This window comes from Canis lupus, chromosome 11 (genome assembly GCF_011100685.1).
Source record: "Canis lupus familiaris isolate Mischka breed German Shepherd chromosome 11, alternate assembly UU_Cfam_GSD_1.0, whole genome shotgun sequence".
NCBI lineage: Eukaryota > Metazoa > Chordata > Mammalia > Carnivora > Canidae > Canis > Canis lupus.
Window position 1 is genome coordinate 28,047,247 of NC_049232.1, and position 21,653 is coordinate 28,068,899.

Sequence of the window (21,653 nt, forward strand, 5' to 3'; positions counted from 1 at the left end):
GAGAAAAGGAATATGGACTTGTGCTCACACAGATCTGAACTTGAACCCTAGTTACTCCTTTGCTGGTGGTTTAAGGTTGGAGAATTATAGCCTGTGGGCCAAACAAATCCAGCTGATCGTCTGTTTTTGCAAATAACATTGTTATGGGAATACAGCTATACCCATTTGTGTTTATGCTGTCCTACAATGCCACAACTCTGGTGTACAGCCTAAATTAGTAAATATCTGGCCATTTACAGATGAAGCTTGATGGCTTCTGGTTTGGATGATTTTAGACAAGTTACCTAATCTCTTGAATCTTAGTGTCCGCATAAGTGAAGTGAGATATAAATTGCCTAATAAGTTCATGTTGAGAAAGGGAAGTAAAGTATATGACATTTCTGGCATGGTATCTGGAATGAATTAGGCCTTTAATATAGCTTTTATTCTTCTAAGAGAAAATATTTATTGTTGATAACCAATTTAATAAATCAGTGTCCAGAGGGGACTCTCACTCCCTACATTCTTACTCAGTTCTTTCACTGAATTAGATGAGCAATACTAGTACAATTAATGTATTTGGTAGGTATCAACTTTTATGTATATCAAGCATTGTATAGATTCTTACGAAAACTTGAGCTACTTTTCAGGTAAGAATTAACCTTTTAAATTTTAGAATTATCATTTTTGTTCCCTGACAAAAATGTCCTATCTGATACTGTCTTTTATTGGGTTATAAACATAGGCATTTAGTGCAAGTTAATTTACACATGAATGGATTGACAAGTTGATGTGTTTGTGCTTGTGATAGATCAACTAATTTGCACCATGTGAGGGTGGTGACTCAAAACAGTGACATAACTGGACATGGCTTATTTCTTTCCTACTTTTTTTTTTTTCCAAAATTGAGTGAACTGAACAGAAGCCATGATATCATGTAAATCATATAAGTAACTCCCTGGCCATGAATATTTTTGTCTTTTACTAAGAAATATGCTTTATTCAAGAGAATCATGACAAAAATAACTCCATGTCAAATCATTGTTTATTTTTTTTAAAGATTTTATTTATTTATTCATGAGAGAGAGAGAAAGGCAGAGACAGAGAGAAGGCAGAGAGAGAGAAAGGCAGAGGCAGGCTCCACAGGGAGCCTGATGTGGGACTTGATCCCCATCCTGGAACTCCAGAATCACAACCTGAGCCAAAGTCAGGCACTCAACCACTGAGCCACCTGGGTACCCTCAAATCATTTTTCTTAACTCTATTGTAAGTCACCAGAGCCTGCAACTTCCTTTCCTTAGTGTCCTAGTATGTGGAAATGATGTTTACAATTATTTAATCCTTTGATAATTTTTAAGATTTACCTTTTGCCCTATTTTGCTATTTTCTCATTTATTTAACAAATTCATCTGGAGGATGTATTCTCTCTTGGGTATCATAATAAAGAAAGAGTAACCTGGGCAGCCCGGGTGGCTCAGCGGTTTAGCGCCTGCCTTTGGCCCAGGGTGTGATCCTGGAGTCCTGGGATCGAGTCCTGCGTCGGGCTCCCTGTGTGGAGCCTGCTCCTCCCTCTGCCTGTGTCTCTGCCTCTCTCTCTCTCTCTCTGTCTCTCAAGAATAAATAAATAAAATCTTAAAAAAAAAAAAAGAGTAACCTGATGATATTCTGATAGTACTCACTGAGCTTAATTTTTCAGGACAGAAAAAAATTATATTTATATTTATATTTATTATAGTTAAAAAGAGTAATGAGTGAGAAGTAACCATACCAGGAGATTAGGAGACCCTTCTTTGAGGAATCAACATTTAGGCTGAGATGTCAAGGATGTGTTCAGTGTAATAAATAAACAATGGTGTAGGGTGTGTCTGATGTGTCTGGGGGCACAGCGTGATGTGCGGAGAGTAGTTCAGTGTGAGCATGGACAAGACCCAGGCCTGATGGTCCTGGCCTTCTGGAGCCACATTAAGTACTGAAAAGCATTAAAACTCACTCTGGTGGGTTCTGTGTTGACGTGGGGTGGCTGTTGTAGTAGTTTAGGTCTGCTGAAGGATGATGGGGCTATCAACTAATGTGGCAGCAATGATGATGGAGAGAAGAGGGCAGATTTGGACATGGGATTGACAGAACTCAATTGATTGGATCTAGTATGAGAGGGAAATTATGTCTTCCAGCATGATCTAGAAAGGATGGTTAATGCCACTGATAGGAAACAGTGGGGAAGTACAGGCTTGAGAAGGAGACATGAGTTCATTTTTCATATGTGTTTGAGATGTTGAGTGTCAGACATATCAGGAAATTAATGTTTGAGTCACTCACTGGCCTTTTGAGAGTCAGGGAAGTGGATCAGATGCCCAGGAAACAGGTGTGGATAGAGAAGTGAATGGGGCCTCTTACAAAAACTCCAGTGTTTAAGAAGTGTGAAATAGAAGCCTGTTAAAGGAAATGAAGAATCAGAAAGAGGTGGAGAATGACAGTGTTGGTCATAGAAACCATGGGTAGAAACTGTCAGGCGTGATCAACAATGTTGAATGCCTCTTACAGGTCAGGTGAACCAAGGACTTGGAATTAGCCATTAGATTTTGTGACATGGAGGTCACTGATAATCCCAGAAAAAACCAGTTTCATATTGTAGCAAATGGAAGTCTTCTCAACCTCACTTAATATCTCGAGTCTGCATTCTGTTTGAGAGGACTGTTTCCTCATTGTGATGGTGCTCTGCCACATGTGTACCTTTTAATGAGCCTTCTCAGGTGCTTTCAAGCAGCTTCCATGCTGCTTTGCTTTATTTAACTCTGTGCTAGCTTGTCCCTTTAGGGTTCTTCTCACTACTAGTTTCATTAATCAGGCATCTAAGGTTCTTAGTGTCTGAGTTCCTTACCATCCTCACTCTCCTTTGCTGCATTCTCACTTCAATACTAACATCCTTTTATAGTCAATGAAAATATTTGACCTCATGTTTTGTTTTCATTTTCTCTCTCTGTAGAAAGTGTGTTAAATTACTGGGAAAATACTTGAAATCAGTAATATTTTATGAAATTGTTTTTGAATAATTTGGATATTATTGAATAACTTGAATTACTGAATTTCCCATTTTTAATATTTGTACTGAACTTTTTTTACTTTCATTGTGTGCTTCATCAAAACTATTATATCAAGGGCCTCTAGAATCTGGCTTGGTTATAGAGAAAACCCATCGAGTTATCTCCTTGAACTGGGTTTATAATGGATTCAGATATGTATTATATATATATATACATACACAGGGCAGCTTTTGCTACTCTAACCTTTAATAATGACCCAGGAAATTTCAAAATTTCAAATAGTGTGCAGAGACTTTCCAGACATATAAAACCATTGAACATTTCTGGTTGTTTGCGTTTTGCTGCCTATTAGGAGTTATGCAAGTATATTGACTCTCCTCACTTATTTTGGTATTGTGCTGTTCAGAAGAATTAAAGCTATAGAGTTTGATTGCCATTATTAATAGTAGTTAAGTTAAAGGGATTCTCTGTAAAGTTAGGCAAAACTTTAGTTGAAGAGGATCAGCTTGGAGAACAGTTAACAGGATTGTATATGTGTAGCTTGGAGAGGGAAAAAAAACCCAAAATAACCTGCAGTTGTTTTTAAAAAATTATTAATGCAATAAATTGGGAGGATATCTATTAATCCTTGAGGTTGAAAATTTTAAAAATTTCTTAGATATTTAATTTAAAAATTCTAGGTCAGCAAAAGGCATTGCATTGCTCTCTGGTCCTGTTTTCTCATGGACTTTTCATAGGATTATAGTAAGAAATTATAAATAAAGTCTGTATTTGTGGTAAAGGGAGTCAGTCATCTTGGGATGTGGCGGTCTGGGCCAATCTAAAACAAATAAAAGTGCCCAAAATATAAACGTATGTGGGGAGAGGAAAGGAAAACATTTCATGGTGCTTTTATCTGGGGCTGGATAGCCTGGGCTTATCAGTACAATTTTTCAAACACCATTTGCCCACCCACAGAAAGACCTGAATGATATTTTTATGAAAAGAGTATCTTTCAAAAAGAGCTTCCTGCTAATCCTTATTGCAGAATGAAGCCTGCCAGTATCTATTTTGTAGCAATCCTGTGTACATGAATGGATTCCAGAGCATAAGAGAACTCAGTCATTTATGTATTCTCTGTACTAAAATTCTAGTACATACTCTCCAGGCTACCAAGTGCTCTCTCTGTATCACAACTTTCCCTCGGAGATGGCAAATGAACATGATACCAGGGTAATGATGATTCCCTCTAGGAAATACATACACACACACACACACATTTTTGTGTGTACTCCCACTTCCCCCCATTCTTTTTCCTTTCCTTGCTTGAACTGCTCAGAGATAGACTTTCATGAAGTTCCCAAAGGTTTTAATTTTAAAATAAAAAATTAGAATTTATGGGAATATTTAGATAAATAGTAATGATGTCTGTTAAATAGTAATGATGTCTGTTAATTGTATGGTATCTTTTTTTCTCTCCTAGGAGTGCTGTCTTTGCAATTTGAGAGGGGGTGCTCTTAAGGAAACAAAGAACAATAAGTAAGTAATGTGTTCAATTTTATTGTTTCCTTCTGCTCTCTGGGGTTGAACCTCTTGGGGGGGAGACACTTTGCTTTATTACCTCTCATTATTAGACACATTGTTTCAAAGCTTTTGTTGTCCAGATCTGAGGTTGGGATTCTGTGCATGTCTTCAGAGACTATTACTGACAGCGCATCACCTCTTCTGGTTGAAGGTGGTCTAAGTCTTGCTTCTGTCCATGTATTTCATGCCAATGAAGAATAACCCTTCTTGTAATAATGGTACTTCTAAACTGAAGGCAGCTCACATCATCTAGCTGCCATTGGAATCCTGGTGTTTAATGTGATGAATCCTGTTAGTCTAATAAAAACAGTATGTCTGAAAACAGTGAAATTTGTTACCTTTGGATAAATCAAATCAATCATAGACATAACATTAAAATAAAACAATTTACTTTTAAAACCAGCAAATTAACAAAGTATGTATAGTAAAATAGAAACACAGGAGAAGAACAGTGATTTTATGATTTAAAGGGAAATATGAAGAGAATCTTGAGAGTCATAAGTGAACATAAAGGTAATCTGGTTTTTACTGTTGTTGAAATATATTTTTGAATGAATTTTATTTTCATGACCCAATTTTAGTATTTAAAATGAGACCAAAGCTTAATATTAAAGGTCCCTTTGGAAATAGGAAAATGTAGAATGATAGCGGCAGAGATGGTAAGTGGCATTTAAGGATTGAATCAAGCCCCAAGCTATGTTTTAGTTGACTGGCACACCATTTTATAAATTTGATCAAAATTTTAAAAGTAGATTTTCTACTAAAGTCCACTTTTATCTGTATTCAAAAAATAACTGTGCATCTCTCTATGGCAATAGCACCTGGCCTAAATGGGACAGATGATCCCCAGGTTATTATGAATTATCAGTATATTTGCTTACCTCCAGCCTGGCCCTGGGGGCCAGGGGTTGAGACCTCTGGTATAATATAATGATCAAGTTGGCATAACTATATGCCTGAGCACATGTTTCAAATTACTTACAAAGAAGAGTGAAGGCATTTGTCATTCCTATGTTGATAAAGTTTAGTCTAATAGACTTATTTTTGCTTAATTTTGGGTCTTCCTTTTTCAGTCTTAGTTAATGTGATTGGCACTTAAACTAAGGAGTGTTGGTAGGTCTAGGATATTGCACAGGTCATGCAGACTGTGAGCTGCTTTAGGTGATTTCTGTACAGACAGAGGTGATAAGAACTTCTCTTCCTACCCCTGGGCTAGGACAGAAAGGTATAGGGTTTACTATGGGATTATAGTATTTATTTAGATTTGAAAGAGTGCCTGGAGGGTGTTGACACTTGTTCTTTGTTCTTGTGGTCTTTAAAGGCAGGATGGAGTCTTATGTTGCTTGGATGACCTACTCTTTGACTTAAAAATAGGTTGATGGATATGATAATTCCTTCGAGATACCTTTAAACCACTAGAGTTTTTATTTTTACTTGGGGCATAACATTTATGAGAAAGTAAATAGTGTTAATGGGGACGTTGTCATTTTTCTGAGGTAATTCAGAATTCGCAAGGAGATACTCAGTTTTAGGTAGTAAATGAAGGAACCAGCTAAATTTCATTCCTCCTTATCTCTGGGTTCTTTTGGTTGTAGTAGGATTGCAATGAGAAACAATTTAATTAAAGACTTAATCAGTGTTAATTCTTTTAAAAGACTTTTACTGTTTGTTCTAGTTTTCATGACATTTGTATTATATAAGAGACTATATGCTATAGCCAATTCATACCTTTTATTAATTGAACTAATCTTTTGCCACATATTAGCTTAAGTATATTAAGCACCTGTTATATTTCAGTACCAAATGAAATGGCAAATCTACATTTCAGTATTTTGTAGAGCCAGTGTAGAAAAATACCATATATTGATAGGATCGAGTGTCTGGTCTTCCTTGAAGTCTTCATGTTGCAGTGGTGGGCAGATGTGGTACTGAATCTATCCAGGTATCACCCAGGAGGTTTAAAATTCAGAATCTGTGTATGACAAATTTAGGCTTTTGACTTTCCTTCTTGTGTATGTATTTACTGAATTTAAGAATTGCCGCTGCCTAGTTGAAGGACACGGGAGCTTTGTTTAATGTCTTGTGTCCCCTCTCCTGTAGGTGGGCTCATGTCATGTGTGCTGTGGCTGTCCCAGAAGTCCGGTTCACTAACGTCCCAGAAAGGACGCAGATAGATGTCGGCAGAATACCTTTACAGAGGCTAAAATTGGTGAGTGGAAAAGCTGCTTTTTTACCTCATAGATCAGTGTTAATTTCAAGTTCTGAATATTTCTTTTAATGTCACATTCTCGAGATAATTTTTCTCTTAGCTTCATTTCATTATTCTACTCTTTTTTCGTTTAGCCTAAATGTGCTTATCTGTACATACTCTTTTCCTGTTATATTGTAAGTATGATAGAACTTTCCTCAGTTCTGTTTGAAATGAGGTGAAAGAATACTACTTTTTCTGGATTAGTGTGAATTTTTAAGCCATAGGCTATCTGGTGAGGTTTGTTAGTAACATACTTAAACTATCTATCTTTAAATTGTTTAGTTTTTCTCTCTGGCCTCTTTTTGTTGGTCTTGACTTAGCAGATTCACTTAACTTTATTTCATCATCACTTCACCAAGAGATTTGTAGAGAAATGGAAAAACTTTTATTATTACCAAGGGATTTTTTTCATTTACAAATAGATACAGGTCATTTAATTTGCCAGACTTTTTGGCTATTTATCTTTCGACTTGTTTAGAAACTTTCATAAAAGTTTTCCTACTGGTTCTCTTTGTTAAGAATATTTTTTATTCCAAGGATAGACCTCTCACTCCTCAACATTGGAGTTCTGTTAAAGCGTGAGCCAAAAAAGCATTAGTTTAGGCCCTTAAATTTCATATTTAATGATAATTTTATCTAACATTACATTGCATTATTTAAAAATATTGGAGTGTGTTTTACATGTAGACTTTAATTTCCTAGAGTTTCTTCAGTACTTGTTATTTTTAACTTGAGGTCTTTCCATTATAGAATATTTTGCGCACTGTAGCTATAACTTTAATCCAACTATTAGCTTGTTAAAGTCTCTTCCCCATCAGGGAACTGGGTGTATTGTCTCTGGACCTCTGTCACAGGCATTCAGAGTCTAGTCTACAGTCTTTCATTCTCAGAGAAGGGAAAGTACACACTGTTGTTTTCCATTATACCTGCATCAAGAATTTCACATTGCTAAAAAATATGTACTCCTTTACGGACCTGAAAATTATCATTGGAAGATGTGAGTGGTAGGACATGATGCTCAGGATGTGGTAATCGAAGTTTTGTGAATGAAATGGAAATAATGGGTCATTTAAATGGTCCTTTAAAGCTCACAGTGACTCAGAATAGAGTAAAAAGTTCTTCAGCTCCTAACTTCTGTAGGAAAGTTTGAAATCTTCTATCGTGGCCACCAGTTTTAAAAAAAACACACACACATACCAATGAGAAACAAACAAACAAACAAAAAACATTTGCCATAATTAGGACTGTGAGGCAAGATATTTAAAAAATGTTGAGTTCATCACATGTTGAAGAATTTAATGTTTAGTGTGATGAACATTAACAAATAACTTACATTTTAGTTTTTATCTAATTTACAAGTAGTATGTATTTGCAAAAATTCCAACACTGCACTTAATCATTTTTGGTTCTCTATTCTGAAAGATGACTTCTGTTACTAGTTTAATGCTCTTGATAATTTCCTTTAAGAAACTACATCCTGGCTAATCTAGTACATGAATGCAAATTTACTGTTACTCACACCAGTACCAAAGGGGTTTTAAGGGAACAGCAGAAAAGAACATGGGATCATTTCCATGACCTTCAGAAAGTTGTATTTAGAAATTTGACACCTGGAGTGCCAAAGCTTATTACTGTTTTCTTTTCCTCTGCCTTACCTTGATTATGTATATCACATACTCCTTACAGAATGTTTTACATCCTTAAACAATTGATACCTTGAAAAGCATATGTTTTGACTGAATTTAAGATCACCTAAAGTCTACTTCTAATGGCAGTGCAGAGCTGTTTATTGACATATTTGGTTGAAATTAACATGGTATAGATAATTTTTTTTCTGTTTTTAATAGTTTTATATGCATGGAGAGTTTCTTGGTATTAAGTGGTATTTATCAAAATGCTCACAGTAGTTAAGTGGGAAAATACAAGGAGAAACTTCATTTTGGGGAAAAGTATTACTCAAAAATTCTGTTAAAATTTGAAAGTGAGAACAACCAAAAGCCTAGATGACTTTTTTACCGAGAATCCTCAAGAAAGCACTATTACTGTGGTGAATATTCCGTTGCACAGCGTCTGTGCACTGGTTTTTCTCACTTAGTGATTATACTTAGATGATCTGGCTTTGAATAACAAAATTTACAAACGATCACTTGTATGTGGTGTGGGATGCACCCTTCCAAGAGGTGGGATGCTCTGTCCTATATGTACAGTCAAGGACATGCTTTCCTGACATTAGTATTCTTTTGAAGTTTAAGTAATCTATTGGTACATGGCCAGTGTTAAATGTCAGTATCAATTTGTTTCACCAAACAATTATTACTCTACCTTGCCAGATATTTAGTGTACATTTTCGAAGACATTGTTCCTGTCTTTCAGTGTCTAACAATTTAGATGGGCTTTCTCAACTTTGGCTCTATTGACCTTTAAGACAAAACAGTGTTTTGTTCTGGGCAGCTGTCATGTGCATTGTAGATTGTAGCATCCCTGACCAAACAGACAATGCCAGGTACCTTCTGGGAGGCAATATCATTCCCATTTGAGAAACCACTCACTGGTCTATAGGGAAGACCCACACATAAAGAGAAAATTTTAACATTTGTCATTTTCAGGCAGAGAATATCTTGATTAAAAGAAATAAGTTCGAGACTGGAAGAATAGAAATTCTTAGCTGTCTTTACAGACAATCCTAGAGGATTTTTTGGCAAATTGGTTGAATTTGTCAATAAAGTAATGAAATTTATATATGTATATTTACTATTGTATGATTATTATATAATCTGATTATTTTAATATTACTTGATCTTATAAAAATTGAACTACCTTGAATAGCAATCAACTGATGTGTATGTGTGCGCGCCTCCCCACCCCCACCGACATGATAATTTGGAGTAAATATTTATGGAATAAAAGGCAGCAAATTATTATTTATTATTTCTGCTTCTGACTTAAAATTATTGTGGCTGGAGAGTTTTATCACAGAATATCAATGCCTTCTGCTTTTTTATGGTTTCCTCTTTAAAAGTTTGGTGGTAAACTTATACACAACTCTTTGTGAGCTAGCTACTCCAAAGCAAGCTTTGACCCAGTAGCAGCAAGAAGAACTCTGAGCCTCTCCCCAGTGCCCACTGGGTGGTGCTGCTGTACCAGTTTTTCATCCCATTGCCCTGGAATCACCTCCCTAACAAGTGCCTAATCAGAGTCCTGCCCACATTTGTAGAGGGATTGTGTGTGTGTGTGACAGAGAGAGAAAGAGAGAGAGAGACAGAGACAAAGAGATGGCACCAGGAAAGGGAAAGTGCTCCTGGCTGTGCATTCAAAGTGCTGAATTCAGAGGGCAATTTTTTAGTTCACTCTTTATTTAGCCATGAAAAGAACAGCTTTCCCTTGGGGTAAGTTAGTGTTTTTCTGTATAAGTAATAAGCATCACTAGTAACAGCTAGTAACTGCAAGGGGCTTAAAGAACAGCTGATGGCAAACATAAGTGTAAAATATCTTCTGAAATATAAAAGCTGTATATTTAAAAAATGATCTTTATTTCTAGAACATGGAATACTGGAATTTATGGAGAAGTATTTGAATGTTTTCTAATGCTGTTGTTAGCCTTTTATTTATTCATTGGTTCAACTTGCAGCTTTTGAAATACCTCTTTATGCAATTATTTGTATAGGAAGATTTTTTTTTTTGTATAGGATATAAGAAGATTTATTTACTTTAGTAGATTTTCCCTCTGACTTATAATGACCATTTTTTCAAAAGAGGCAGCAAATGGAAAACAACTTTTTCAGTGTTCATCAGTGGATTATGTTGATCCTAAAATGGTATCTGCTTTTATGAGGAACCTTTATTTATCTCATCTAGCCACCTTGTTTGGTAACATCACAGGTGTGGTCTTTGCTCATTAGATAAGTAAATGGACAAAAATGGTGACACTAAACTTATTTTCAAGATAATATTGTCTATGTATTTTGTGTGGTTGATAATTTTAAATACTGTAATAAAATACATTAATTTTTTTAAAAGCTAAACAAAATTTACAATACCTTCTCCACTCTCCAGTGAACATCAGAGCATTGGTACCCGATAGAACAAAGAGTGAGGAGGATGCTGAGGACATTCTTACCCCCTACTTGATCAGTGTGCTCAGGGACAGCCAGGCTAGGGGTTTGTTTGAAGTCACAGACGATTGGTATGCCTCAAGACAAAAAAGAGAACAACTGACCCCATGTCATACAGATTTTAGAATTTACTCAGTCATTTCCTTTTCTTAATTTCTTTTATCTTGTTCTCTCTACTAATTTGTTGGTCTAGCCATGGTCATAATTGAACCTCTGGAAGAGAAGCAAAACTGTGCAAAGATGAGAACACAAGAGAAGGAAATAAAGATAAAACATATATGAAATTAGAATGTCTTTTTTTTTATAGTTTCACAATAGAAAAAGATATAGGTAAAAATTATCAGGAAGAAGAGTTAAGGACAGGAATTTAGAGAGGACAAACAATATATCCTTTTTATAGTAGAATTACACAGAAGCCAGCAGTATCACCTGCTGCAATAAAATTCAGCATCAGTATTTTCTTTTGGAAGCAGATCACCAAAAGAATCTTGAAATTTGATTATAAAATTTAAGGGAAGAACATTTTAAGAACTAACAAAAGGTGTAAAGCAGCATGAAGTTCTGATATTTGTTACAGACTTACCATGAATATCTACTACATATATCTATCACTTCTTGAAGATTAAATTAATTATCTGTGGAATTGATATAAATAAAATAGCAAGGCAGGTTTGTGGATTCTAAGAAATCTTAGAAAATTGCAGCACACCTTCAATGCAGCCATTAGTTTAAAATTTTTTTCCTATTTGTAGAGAAAGTTCTCAAATAGAAATGTAAGAATTTTAAATTTAAAATTTTAAATTACATGCATCAAAGCAAATGATGTTTATCTTGTTTGCTGTCATTGCATAAAAACCTTGGCTGTTCTTTGACTCCACATCCATCCTGACAGTGGCATAGTACAATGCCTTTGGTTTCTGTGTGAGTGGACGTTCCTAAGATTTTTACATTTAAAATCCTTTTTTTGCAACCAAATAGAGGGAGAAAAGAATTTTGAAATAGCTGGAGTTGCCCCCAGGCCTTTAGTGACCTCCAATATGTATTTGACGAGTGAACCAAACACAGGCACAAGTGTTCTCTGAGTGAAGAACATTATTTGAAAAAGAATTTACACTGCAGTGATGACTGAGCTACAAGCCTTTCAGTATCTGGCTGAGACGAACCATTCTGCTTAGAAGCCTCTGTACACTTTAAAATTTGTACCTGAAGGCAAATAATAGTGAACTTGAAAGCCAGAGATTATAGTTTTGAAAGGTACATCAATTCTGAAAATAGAGTGGTTTCACTGTGGTATTCCAGCTGAAAAGTTGAATCAAGGGAAAAAATACATCCAGGCTTCCTATTTCTTAGAATAAGGTACTTGTTCTTTTGCTAAGTGGCTAATGTTATCAGATGTATTGAATACTAAAAATAGAATTACTGAGAGGTAGAGATGGGGTCTGCTTATGTGCTGTAAGATCACACTCAGTCCTATTTAGTTAATGCTATAGCAGTGTTAGAGATCAGCTTCTGTTTCCTTCTAGAGAAATCATGGGTATATTTGACACGGTCTCTGTTAATGCATTCTGGGAAATGTAAAGACATAATTGATTATCTTTCATTGCTTTAAAAGAAAAAGTAGCACTGAAAAAGCAACCAAAAACCATCGTTATGTTCCACATTAACACATGTACTGTTCTATTCACATCTTCAGTTATTTTTAAAGACAAAAAGGAATTCTAAGAGAATAATAAACATTGACCATGATGAGTGACTTTATTGTTTAAATGCAGTTGAGGAAAAATTTGCTCTTAATAAAGTGAACTACCAAAGGAGAAATGAGTTATACTACAAATGTAATAATTGTATATAGAGTCATATTATTTAATAAATTCAGTATGAAATTTATAATACCATTAAGGCCCTTCTTCAAGATTTCAACATACATTATATCATCAACATGGTAAGATTTTTAAATAAGTTTAGTGTAAAAAAAATGTACATTAGTAGCAGTATAGTACTTAACTGTCAGAATGATTTGCTACAGGGACCAGATCCTATTGCAAGCTGTCAAATTTGTATATTGCTATAATACCAAACCATAAAATCTTTTGAGTAAAATGGAAAATGTCAGATAGGCTTGACTAGAAATAATATACTTTCTGAAGGCTGTAGACATCTATAGGAGAAAATGTGTAAATGCATGAAATGTTATCTTGTTACTATGGATTTTCTTTATCTGCTGAAAGAAAACTCTGAGGCAAAAGGAAATTGATTGGAATCTTTAAATTTTTAGTTTTGAACTCATTTTTCCTGGGGACTAATTTTTAAAACATTGTTAGATAAATGGAACTTAAGATAATTCATGATTCAAGAATATTGTGAGTAATCTTATTTTTTAGCTTTGCATTGCTGAATGGTTCAGTTTTTTTGTTTTTTTTGTTTTGTTTTTTTATCTTGTCTATGTGACTAGTGATTACTGACAGATCTTTTAATTGAATTAGTGAGCTCTGGGGTTGGGGTTCCAGAGATGGGATCACCCCCTTCACTCCAACATTGACTGGGCCAATGCCAACAAACACATACCAAACCAAGGCAGCTGCTAGATGGCTCTTAAACAATCTAGGGTTTTGTTTGGTCAACAGTGATTGATGGAGAGTTATAGTATTTGAAAGGTATAGTCATTATTATAAAACAGTGGATTCATTATTATTTATTGGTCTAATATTTTAGTACAATTTAGGTTTTTTATTCCCTCAGAAGGGCATTCTTAAAATCCACAAAAATAAGTTATGGAATGTATTTTGTATAAAGTGAATCTTTTCATACTGGTAATTAATTGCATATCACTGTGGTATATTTTAGGCATGTGCTCTCAATTTAGTGATACCATTTTCTAACATGAGCTCATGCATATAGGTATCAGCACAATTTTAGCCAGCCACAGTTTGGACTTACTGATTTAAATACGAAAGGGTCTTGTCATTCATCTGTATTACTGGTTGGATCATACAATTCTAAGTCTCTGTTACATTGTGATTAAGACTGCTCAAGTCTAGTGTTGTCCACTTAGGCAAGCTTGCCATATAGATTAATCTGCCTTAACCTTATCTATAAACTGGGGTGGTTGTGAAGATGAAGTAAGAAAATGAAGGAATACAGTTGCCTTCAAACTAAGTCATTGCTTATGGCTAATGATTCATAAATCTCAGTGAGCTGCCTTTTGGGCCAATCAGGAAACAGAGCAGATAAATTTTTTTTAAAGATTTTATTTATTTATTCATGAGAGACACAGAGGCAGAGACATAGGCAGATGTGGGACTCAGTCCCAGGACCCCAGGATCATGCCCTGTGCCAAAGGCAGACGCTCAACCACTGAACCACCCAGGTGCCCCAGATAAATATTTCTAAGGGGAGAGTAGGTTCCTGGTGCTCTATTGTATATGTTTATTCATTCATTTGTTCAATAAGTATTTATTTAGGATTTACTATGTGGTTAGGTGATAGATTTTACTTAATTTCTACTTTTATAGATATTACAGAATGGAAGTTATTGAACATTAGACAAGCAATTGCAAGGCAGTGTGAGAAGATCTGTTGTAGTAAAAATCTGGAATGCAATGGAGGATAAATTAGGGTTAGCAATACAGAGATGGAGAAAAGCTTCATGAAAGAAGCAATGCCTAATAATGCTTAATCTGAGGCCTGAAAGATGAGAAGAGCTAGCTATGCTTAGTAGCCTGGAAGTGGGAGAGAGTTGTAAAATCTAGGAAATGAAATTTCAGTAGAGCTGGCTGGAGCATTAAGTATCAAGAGGGAGAGGGAAATAGGAGTCTTGAGTAGAGGAAGCCTCAGATGATCTAGAACTGGGTTGTCCAACATGGTTACTTCTGGCTGTTGAGTGCTTGGAATGTGGTTAGTGTTACTGAAGACCTGAATTTAGGCAAGACGGCTGAGGAGTAGAGTCCTCAACTCACCTGGCCCCACCAACTTACCTAGATAACTTTCAAACCATCCTGGAAACCTACGAATTTGACCTGAGATTTAAAGAGAGAACAGCTGGAACGCTACAGAGGGAAGAGTTTTCGTTTCTAAGGAGGTAGGAAGGCGGGGGGAATAAGAAATAATCCAGTGGGGGAGGCCCCGGGGAGCCGGCCGAGGCCGGGGTGAAAGCCTCGGCACAGGGAGGCCCCGCCCCGGGGCAACGGGAACTTCACATCCGCCCCGGATTCTTCCCGAGGGAAAGGCGCTGAGCGGGGAGCCCGGGCGGAGCCGCGGAGGGGCCGTGGGGCCTCCAGCCTCCCGGGGTCACTGGCAGGACGTGCGCCCGGGGCAGGGCGCCCCACACCCCGCGGGCCGAGCGCGGGAAAGGGCTGGAGCGCCCGGCGGGGCCTCGGGGAGCAGCCGGGCGGGCGGGGGCTCCGGGCGGAGGGGGCTGCGCCCTGCTGCCTTCGGGAGCCGCGGCCCCGGGAGCGACCCCAGCAGCGCAGGCCCCGGAGCCCAGGGCGCGGGGGACACGGCCGGGACCCTGCGCTCCCCCCGGGACGGGGAGGCGGGGAGGCGGGGAGGGCCCGGGACGGCGGGGACGCTCCTGCCGCCGCCGCCGGGCGCCCCCGAGCTGTGCGGGGCCGCGCCCCCCGCCCCGGAGCATCCAGGCCAGTGCGGACGGGGAGCTGCGGTCGGTACCGCGGGAGCTGACGCCGGGGCTGGGGACCCGGCCGCCGCCAGGGGGGTTGTCCCTCCTGGGTCACCCTGCGCCTGGGAGGGGCGGGGCCGCCAGGGGACGGGGCCTCACGGGGTCAGCAGCAGGGGCGGAGCATCTCCCCAGGTGCACACACCTGAGAACCGGCACAGCAGGCCCCGCCCCAGAAGACCAGCTGGAAGGACGGGGAAGGGCAAGTTCTTGACCAAGCAGCGCTGGAAAGCTCCAGGGGAAGTGCAGGGATTTACAGTACATAGGACCAGAGGGTTCCCCCTCCTTTTTTTTTTTTTCCTCTCTTTTTCCAGTACAACTCGTTTTTTACATCAGACTGTAAATTTCCAATTTTTTTTCTCTTCTACCTTAACTACAATATTTTACCACCTCATTTTTAAGCTTCTTTCCTTTTGACTTTCGTATTTCTACAATTACAGGTCCTAGATATATTATACACTTCTAGACTCTCTTCAACATACTCAACTTAATTTTGGGAGATATACAAGATATGTTTTTTTTGTTTTGTGTTTTTTGTTTTCTCTGCCTCATTTTGTTCTACAATGATGGAAGTTAATACCTTCTAAAACATGACTAGCATGCACCCAGAACCAAGTGGTATACTGTGCTGGTTCATTCTGTGAGATTCCTCATTCCTATTCTGCCCCCCTCTTTCATCTCATTTATGTTTTGGTGGTCAATGTTGGGGCCTTCTACAAGTTTTGCTGGTTTATATAAATTTGGGCCTGAGCATCTTCTAACATACAGAACTTTATATACTCAGAAACAAGGGGACCCTCTAGGACCCATTAGTTAGACTACATTCTCCCTCCACTACAACTTCATCACCACCACCATCTCCAGTACCTGCCCCCCTTTTTTTCTTCTTCTTTTCTCTTCTTCTTTGGGATTCTTGGCCTTTTTTTTTTTTTTTTTTTTTTGGAACTTTGTTTTAAAATTTGTTTTTCACTTTAGTAGCCCTTTTGTTTTATTTCGTTCTGATCTTTGTTTTCAATTTCCAGTCTCTGATTTGGCAGAATCACCTAGGGTGAAATTTACTTAGCTCATGGTTGATATTCTTGACTCAGCCCACTCATACAGCCACTCTGCACTGAGCAAAATACTAGAAAGAAGAACTCATCACAAAAGAAAGAATTAGAAATAGTACTCTCTGCCACAGAGTTACAGGATTACAATTCAGTGTCAGAAAGCCAATTCAGAAAGCCAATTATAAAGCTACTGGTGTCTCTGGAAAAAAGCATGAAAGAATCAAGAGACTTCATAACTGCAGAATTTAGATCAGGCCGAAATTAAAAATCAATTAAATGAGAGGCAATCCAAACTGGAGGTCCTAACGACAAGGGTTAATGAAGTAGAAGAATGAATGAGTGACATAGAAGACAAGTTGATGGCAAGGAAGGAAGCTGAGGAAAAAAGAGAAAAACAAAAGACCATGAGGAAAGGTTAAGGGAAATAAATGATAGCATCAGAAGGAAAAATCTATGTTTAATTGGGGATCCAGAGAGTGCCAAGAACAAATTTGAACAAATTATAGCTGTGAACTTGCCTAATTGGGGGAGGGAAACAGGCATTCAGATCCAGGAGATAGAGAGGTCCCCACCCTAAAATCAAAAACCGTTAAACACCTGACATTTAATAGTGAAACTTGCAAATTCCAAAGATAAAAGGAAATCCTTAAAGCAGCAAGAGACAAGAGATTCCTAACTTAAATGGGGAGAAAGATTAACAGCAGACCTCTCCACAGAGACCTGGCAGACCAGAAAGGGCTGGCAGGATCTATTCAGAATACTGAATGAGAAGAACATGTAGCCAAGAATATTTTATCCAGCAAGGCTCTCATTCTGAATAGAAGGAGAGTTAAAGGGCTTCCAAGATAGGCAGAAACTGAAAGAATATGTGACCACCAAACCAGCTCTGCAAGAAATATTAAGGGGGACCCTGTAAAAGAAAAAGGAAGCCCAAAGAAAAAACCCACAAAAACAAGGACTGAATAGGTATTATGATGACACTAAATTCATCTCTTTCAACAATAACTCTGAACATGAATGGGCTAAATGATCCCATCAAAAGATGCAGGGTTTCAGAATGGATAGAAAAGCAAGACCCATCTATTTGCTGTCTACAAGAGACTCAATTTAGACCTAAGGACACCTCCAGCCTGAAAATGAAAGGTTGGAGAACCATTTACCATTCAAATGGTCCTCAAAAGAAAGCAGGGGTAACAATCCTCATATCAGATAAAGTTTATCCCAAGGACTGTAGTAAGACATGAAGAGGGACACTATATCATACCTAAAGGATCTATCCAACAAGAGGACCTAACAATCATGAATATTTATGCCCCATATGTGGGAGCTGCCAAGTATGTCAATCAGTTAATAACCAAAATAAAGACATACTTACATAATAATACACTAATACTGGGAGACTTCAACACGGCACTTTCTGCAAATGGCAGATATTCTAAGCACAACATCTCTAGAGAAACAAGAGCTTTAAATGATACACTGGACCAGATGGATTTCACAGATATATACAGAACTTTGCATCCAAACACAACTGAATACACATTCTTCTCAAGTGCACATGGAACTTTCTCCAGAATAGACCACATACTGGGTCACAAATCAGGTCTTAACTGATACCAAAATTTGGGACTGTCCCCTGCATATTTTCAGACCATAATGCTTTGAAACTAGAACTCAATCGCAAGAAGAAATTTGGAAGAAACTCAAACATGTGGAGGTTAAAGAACATCCTGCTAAAAGATGAAAGGGTCAACCAGGAAATTAGAGAAAAATTAAAAAGATTCATGGAAGTTAATGAAAATGAAAATACAACGATTTAAAATCTTTGGGATATAGCAAAAGCAGTCCTAAGAGGGGAATACATCACAATATAAGCATCCTTCAAAAAATTGGAAAGAACTCAAATACGCAAGCTAATCTTGCACCTAAAAGAACTGGAGAAAGAACAGCAAATAAGACCTACACCAAGCAGAGGAAGAGAGTTAATAAAGATTCGAGCAGAACTCAATGAAATAGAGACCCGAAGAACAGATCAATGAAACCAGGAGTTGGTTCTTTGAAAGAATTAATAAGATAGATAAACCTTTAGCCAGCCTTATAAAAAAGAAAACAGAAAAGACTCAATAAAATTACGAATGAAAAAGGAGAGATCACAATCAATACCAAGGAAATACAAACGATTTTAAAAACATATTATGAGCTGCTATATGCCAATAAATTAGGCAATCTAGAAGAAATGAACACATTTTTGGAAAACCACAAACTACCAAAACTGGAATAGGAAGAAATAGAAAACCTGATCAGGCTGATAACCAGGGAGGAAATTGAAGCAGTCATTAAAAACCTCCCATGACACAAAAGTCCAGGGCCAGATGGCAACCCAAGGGAATTCGATCAAATGTTTAAAGAAGAAACAATACCTATTCTACTAAAGCTATTCCAAAAGGTAGAAAAGGATGGAATACTTCCAAACTTGTTTTATGAGGCCAGCATCACCTTAATTCCAAAATGAGACAAAGACCCCCACCAAAAGGAATTATAGACAAATATCCCTGATGAACACAGATGCAAAAATTCTCAACAAGATACTATCCAATAGGATAGTAGGAACAGTACATTAAGAAGATTATTCACCATGATCAAGTGGGATTTATCCCTGGGATGCAAGGCTGATTCAACACTTGTAAAACAATCAATGTGATAGATCATATCAACAAGAGAAAAAACAAGAACCATATGATCCTCTCAATAGATGCAGAGAAAGCATTTGACAAAATACAGCATCTATTCTTGATTAAAACTCTTCAGAGTGTAGGGATAGAGGGAACATTCCTCACCATCTTAAAAGCCATCTACGAAAATCCCACAGCAAATATTGTTCTCAATGGGGAAACACTGGGAGCATTTCCCCTAAGATCAGGAACACAACAGGGATGTCCACTCACCACTGCTATTCAACATAGTACTAGAAGTCCTAGCCTCAGCAATAAGACAAGAAAAGAAGTAAAAGGCATTCAAATTGGTCAAGAAGAAGTCAAACTCTCCCTCTTCGCAGAAGACATGACACTGTACATAGAAAACCCAAAGGACTCCCCCCCCCCCCCCGAAGATTGCTAGAACTCCTACAACAATGTATGATTTTGTATCCTGCAGTGTGGCAGGATACAAAATCAATGCTCAGATCAGTGACATTTCTATACAATAACAATGAGACTGAAGAAAGAGAAATTCAGGAATCAGTCCCATTTGCAATTGCACCCAAAAGCTTAAGATACCTAGGAATAAACATAACCAAAGAGGTAAAGGATCTATACCCTAAAAATTACAGACCACTTCTGAAAGAAATTGAGGAAGACACAAAGAGATGGAAAACTATTCCATGCTCATGGATTGGAAGAATTAATATTGTTAAAATGTCAATGCTACCCAGGGCAATTTACACATTCAGTGCAATCCCTATCAAAATACCATGGACTTTCTTCAGAGAGTTGGAATTATCTTAAGAATTGTGTGGAATCAGAAAAGACCCCAAATAGCCAGGGGAATATTGAAAAAAACCAGAGCCGGGGCATCACAATTCTGGATTTCAAGTTGTATTACAAAGCTGTGATCATCAAGACAGTCTGGAACTGGCACAAAAACAGACACCTAGATCAATGGAACAGAACAGAGAATCAAGAAAAGGGCTCTCAACTTTATGGTCAACTCATATTTGACAAAGCAGGAAAGAATACTGGAAAAAGGACAGTCTCTTCAATAAATGCTACTGGGAAAATTGGACAGCCACGTGCAGAAGAATGAAACTAGACCATTCTCAAAATGGATGAAAGATCTAAATGTGAGACAAGAAACCATCGAAATCCTACAGGAGAACCAGGCAACACCCTTTCTGAACCTGGCCACAGTAACTTCTTGCAAGATACATCTATGAAGGCAAGGGAAACAAAATAAAAAATGAGCTATTTGTACTTAAGATATAAAACAAAAGAAACTGTCAACAAAACTAAAAGACAACCTATAGAATGGGAAAAGATATTTGCAAATGACATATCAGATAAAGGGCTAGTATCCAAGTTCTATAAAAAGAACTTACTAAACTCGACAGCAAAGAAACAAACAATCCAATCGTGAAATGGGCGAAAGACATGAACAGAAATTTCACCAAAGAAGACCTAGACATGGTCAACAAGCACATGAGAAAATGCTCCGCATCACTTGCCATCAGGGAAATACAAATCAAAACCGCAATGAGATACCACCTCACACCAGTCAGAATGGTGAAAATTAACAAGACAGGAAACAACAAATGTTGGAGAGGATGTGGAGAAAGGGGAACCCTCTTGAACTGTTGGTGGGAATGTGAACTGGTGCAGCCACTCTGGAAAACTGTGTGGAGGTTCCTCAAAGAGTTAAAAATAGATCTGCCCTATGACCCAGCAATTGCACTGCTGGGGATTTACCCCAAAGATACAGATGCAATGAAACGCCAGGACACCTGCACCCCAATGTTTATAGCAGCAATGTCTACAGTAGCCAATCCCTGGAAGGAGCCTCGGTGTCCATCGAAAGATGAATGGATAAAGAAATTTTGGTCTATGTATATACAATGAAATATTACTCAGCCATTAGAAATGACGCATACCCACCATTTGCTTCAATGTGGTTAGAACTGGAGGGTATTATACTGAGTGAAGTAAGTCATTCGTAGAAGGACAATCATCATATGGTCTCATTCATCTGGGGAAAATAAATAGTGAAAGGGATTAAAGCGGAAAGGAGAGAAAATGAGTGGGAAAAATCAGAGAGGGTGACAGAGCATGAGACTCCTAACTCTGGGAAACGAACAAGGGGTAGTGGAAGGGGTGGTGGGCGGGGCTATGGGGTGACTGGGTGACAGGCACTGAGGGGGGCACTTGGCGGGATGAGGACTGGGTGTTATGCTATATGTTGGCAAATCCAACTCCAATAAAAAAATATACCAAAAAA

At 37.9% G+C, this 21,653-nt stretch overlaps 1 protein-coding gene across 7 annotated transcripts in view; it reads left to right on the forward strand.

Moving 5' to 3' along the window:
* Positions 1-21,653, forward strand: part of KDM4C (lysine demethylase 4C) — a 410,759-nt gene that overhangs the window by 283,803 nt on the left and 105,303 nt on the right. For all 7 annotated transcript variants that reach the window (XR_005366745.1, XM_038552332.1, XM_038552331.1 and 4 more), the window contains 2 exons: positions 4,483-4,538; positions 6,684-6,792. Coding sequence is in view for 6 of the 7 variants with exons in the window: in XM_038552332.1 (XP_038408260.1) it covers positions 4,483-4,538; positions 6,684-6,792 (165 nt within the window). In the remaining variant the exon portion in view is untranslated. The remainder of the gene's footprint in view (positions 1-4,482; positions 4,539-6,683; positions 6,793-21,653) is intronic.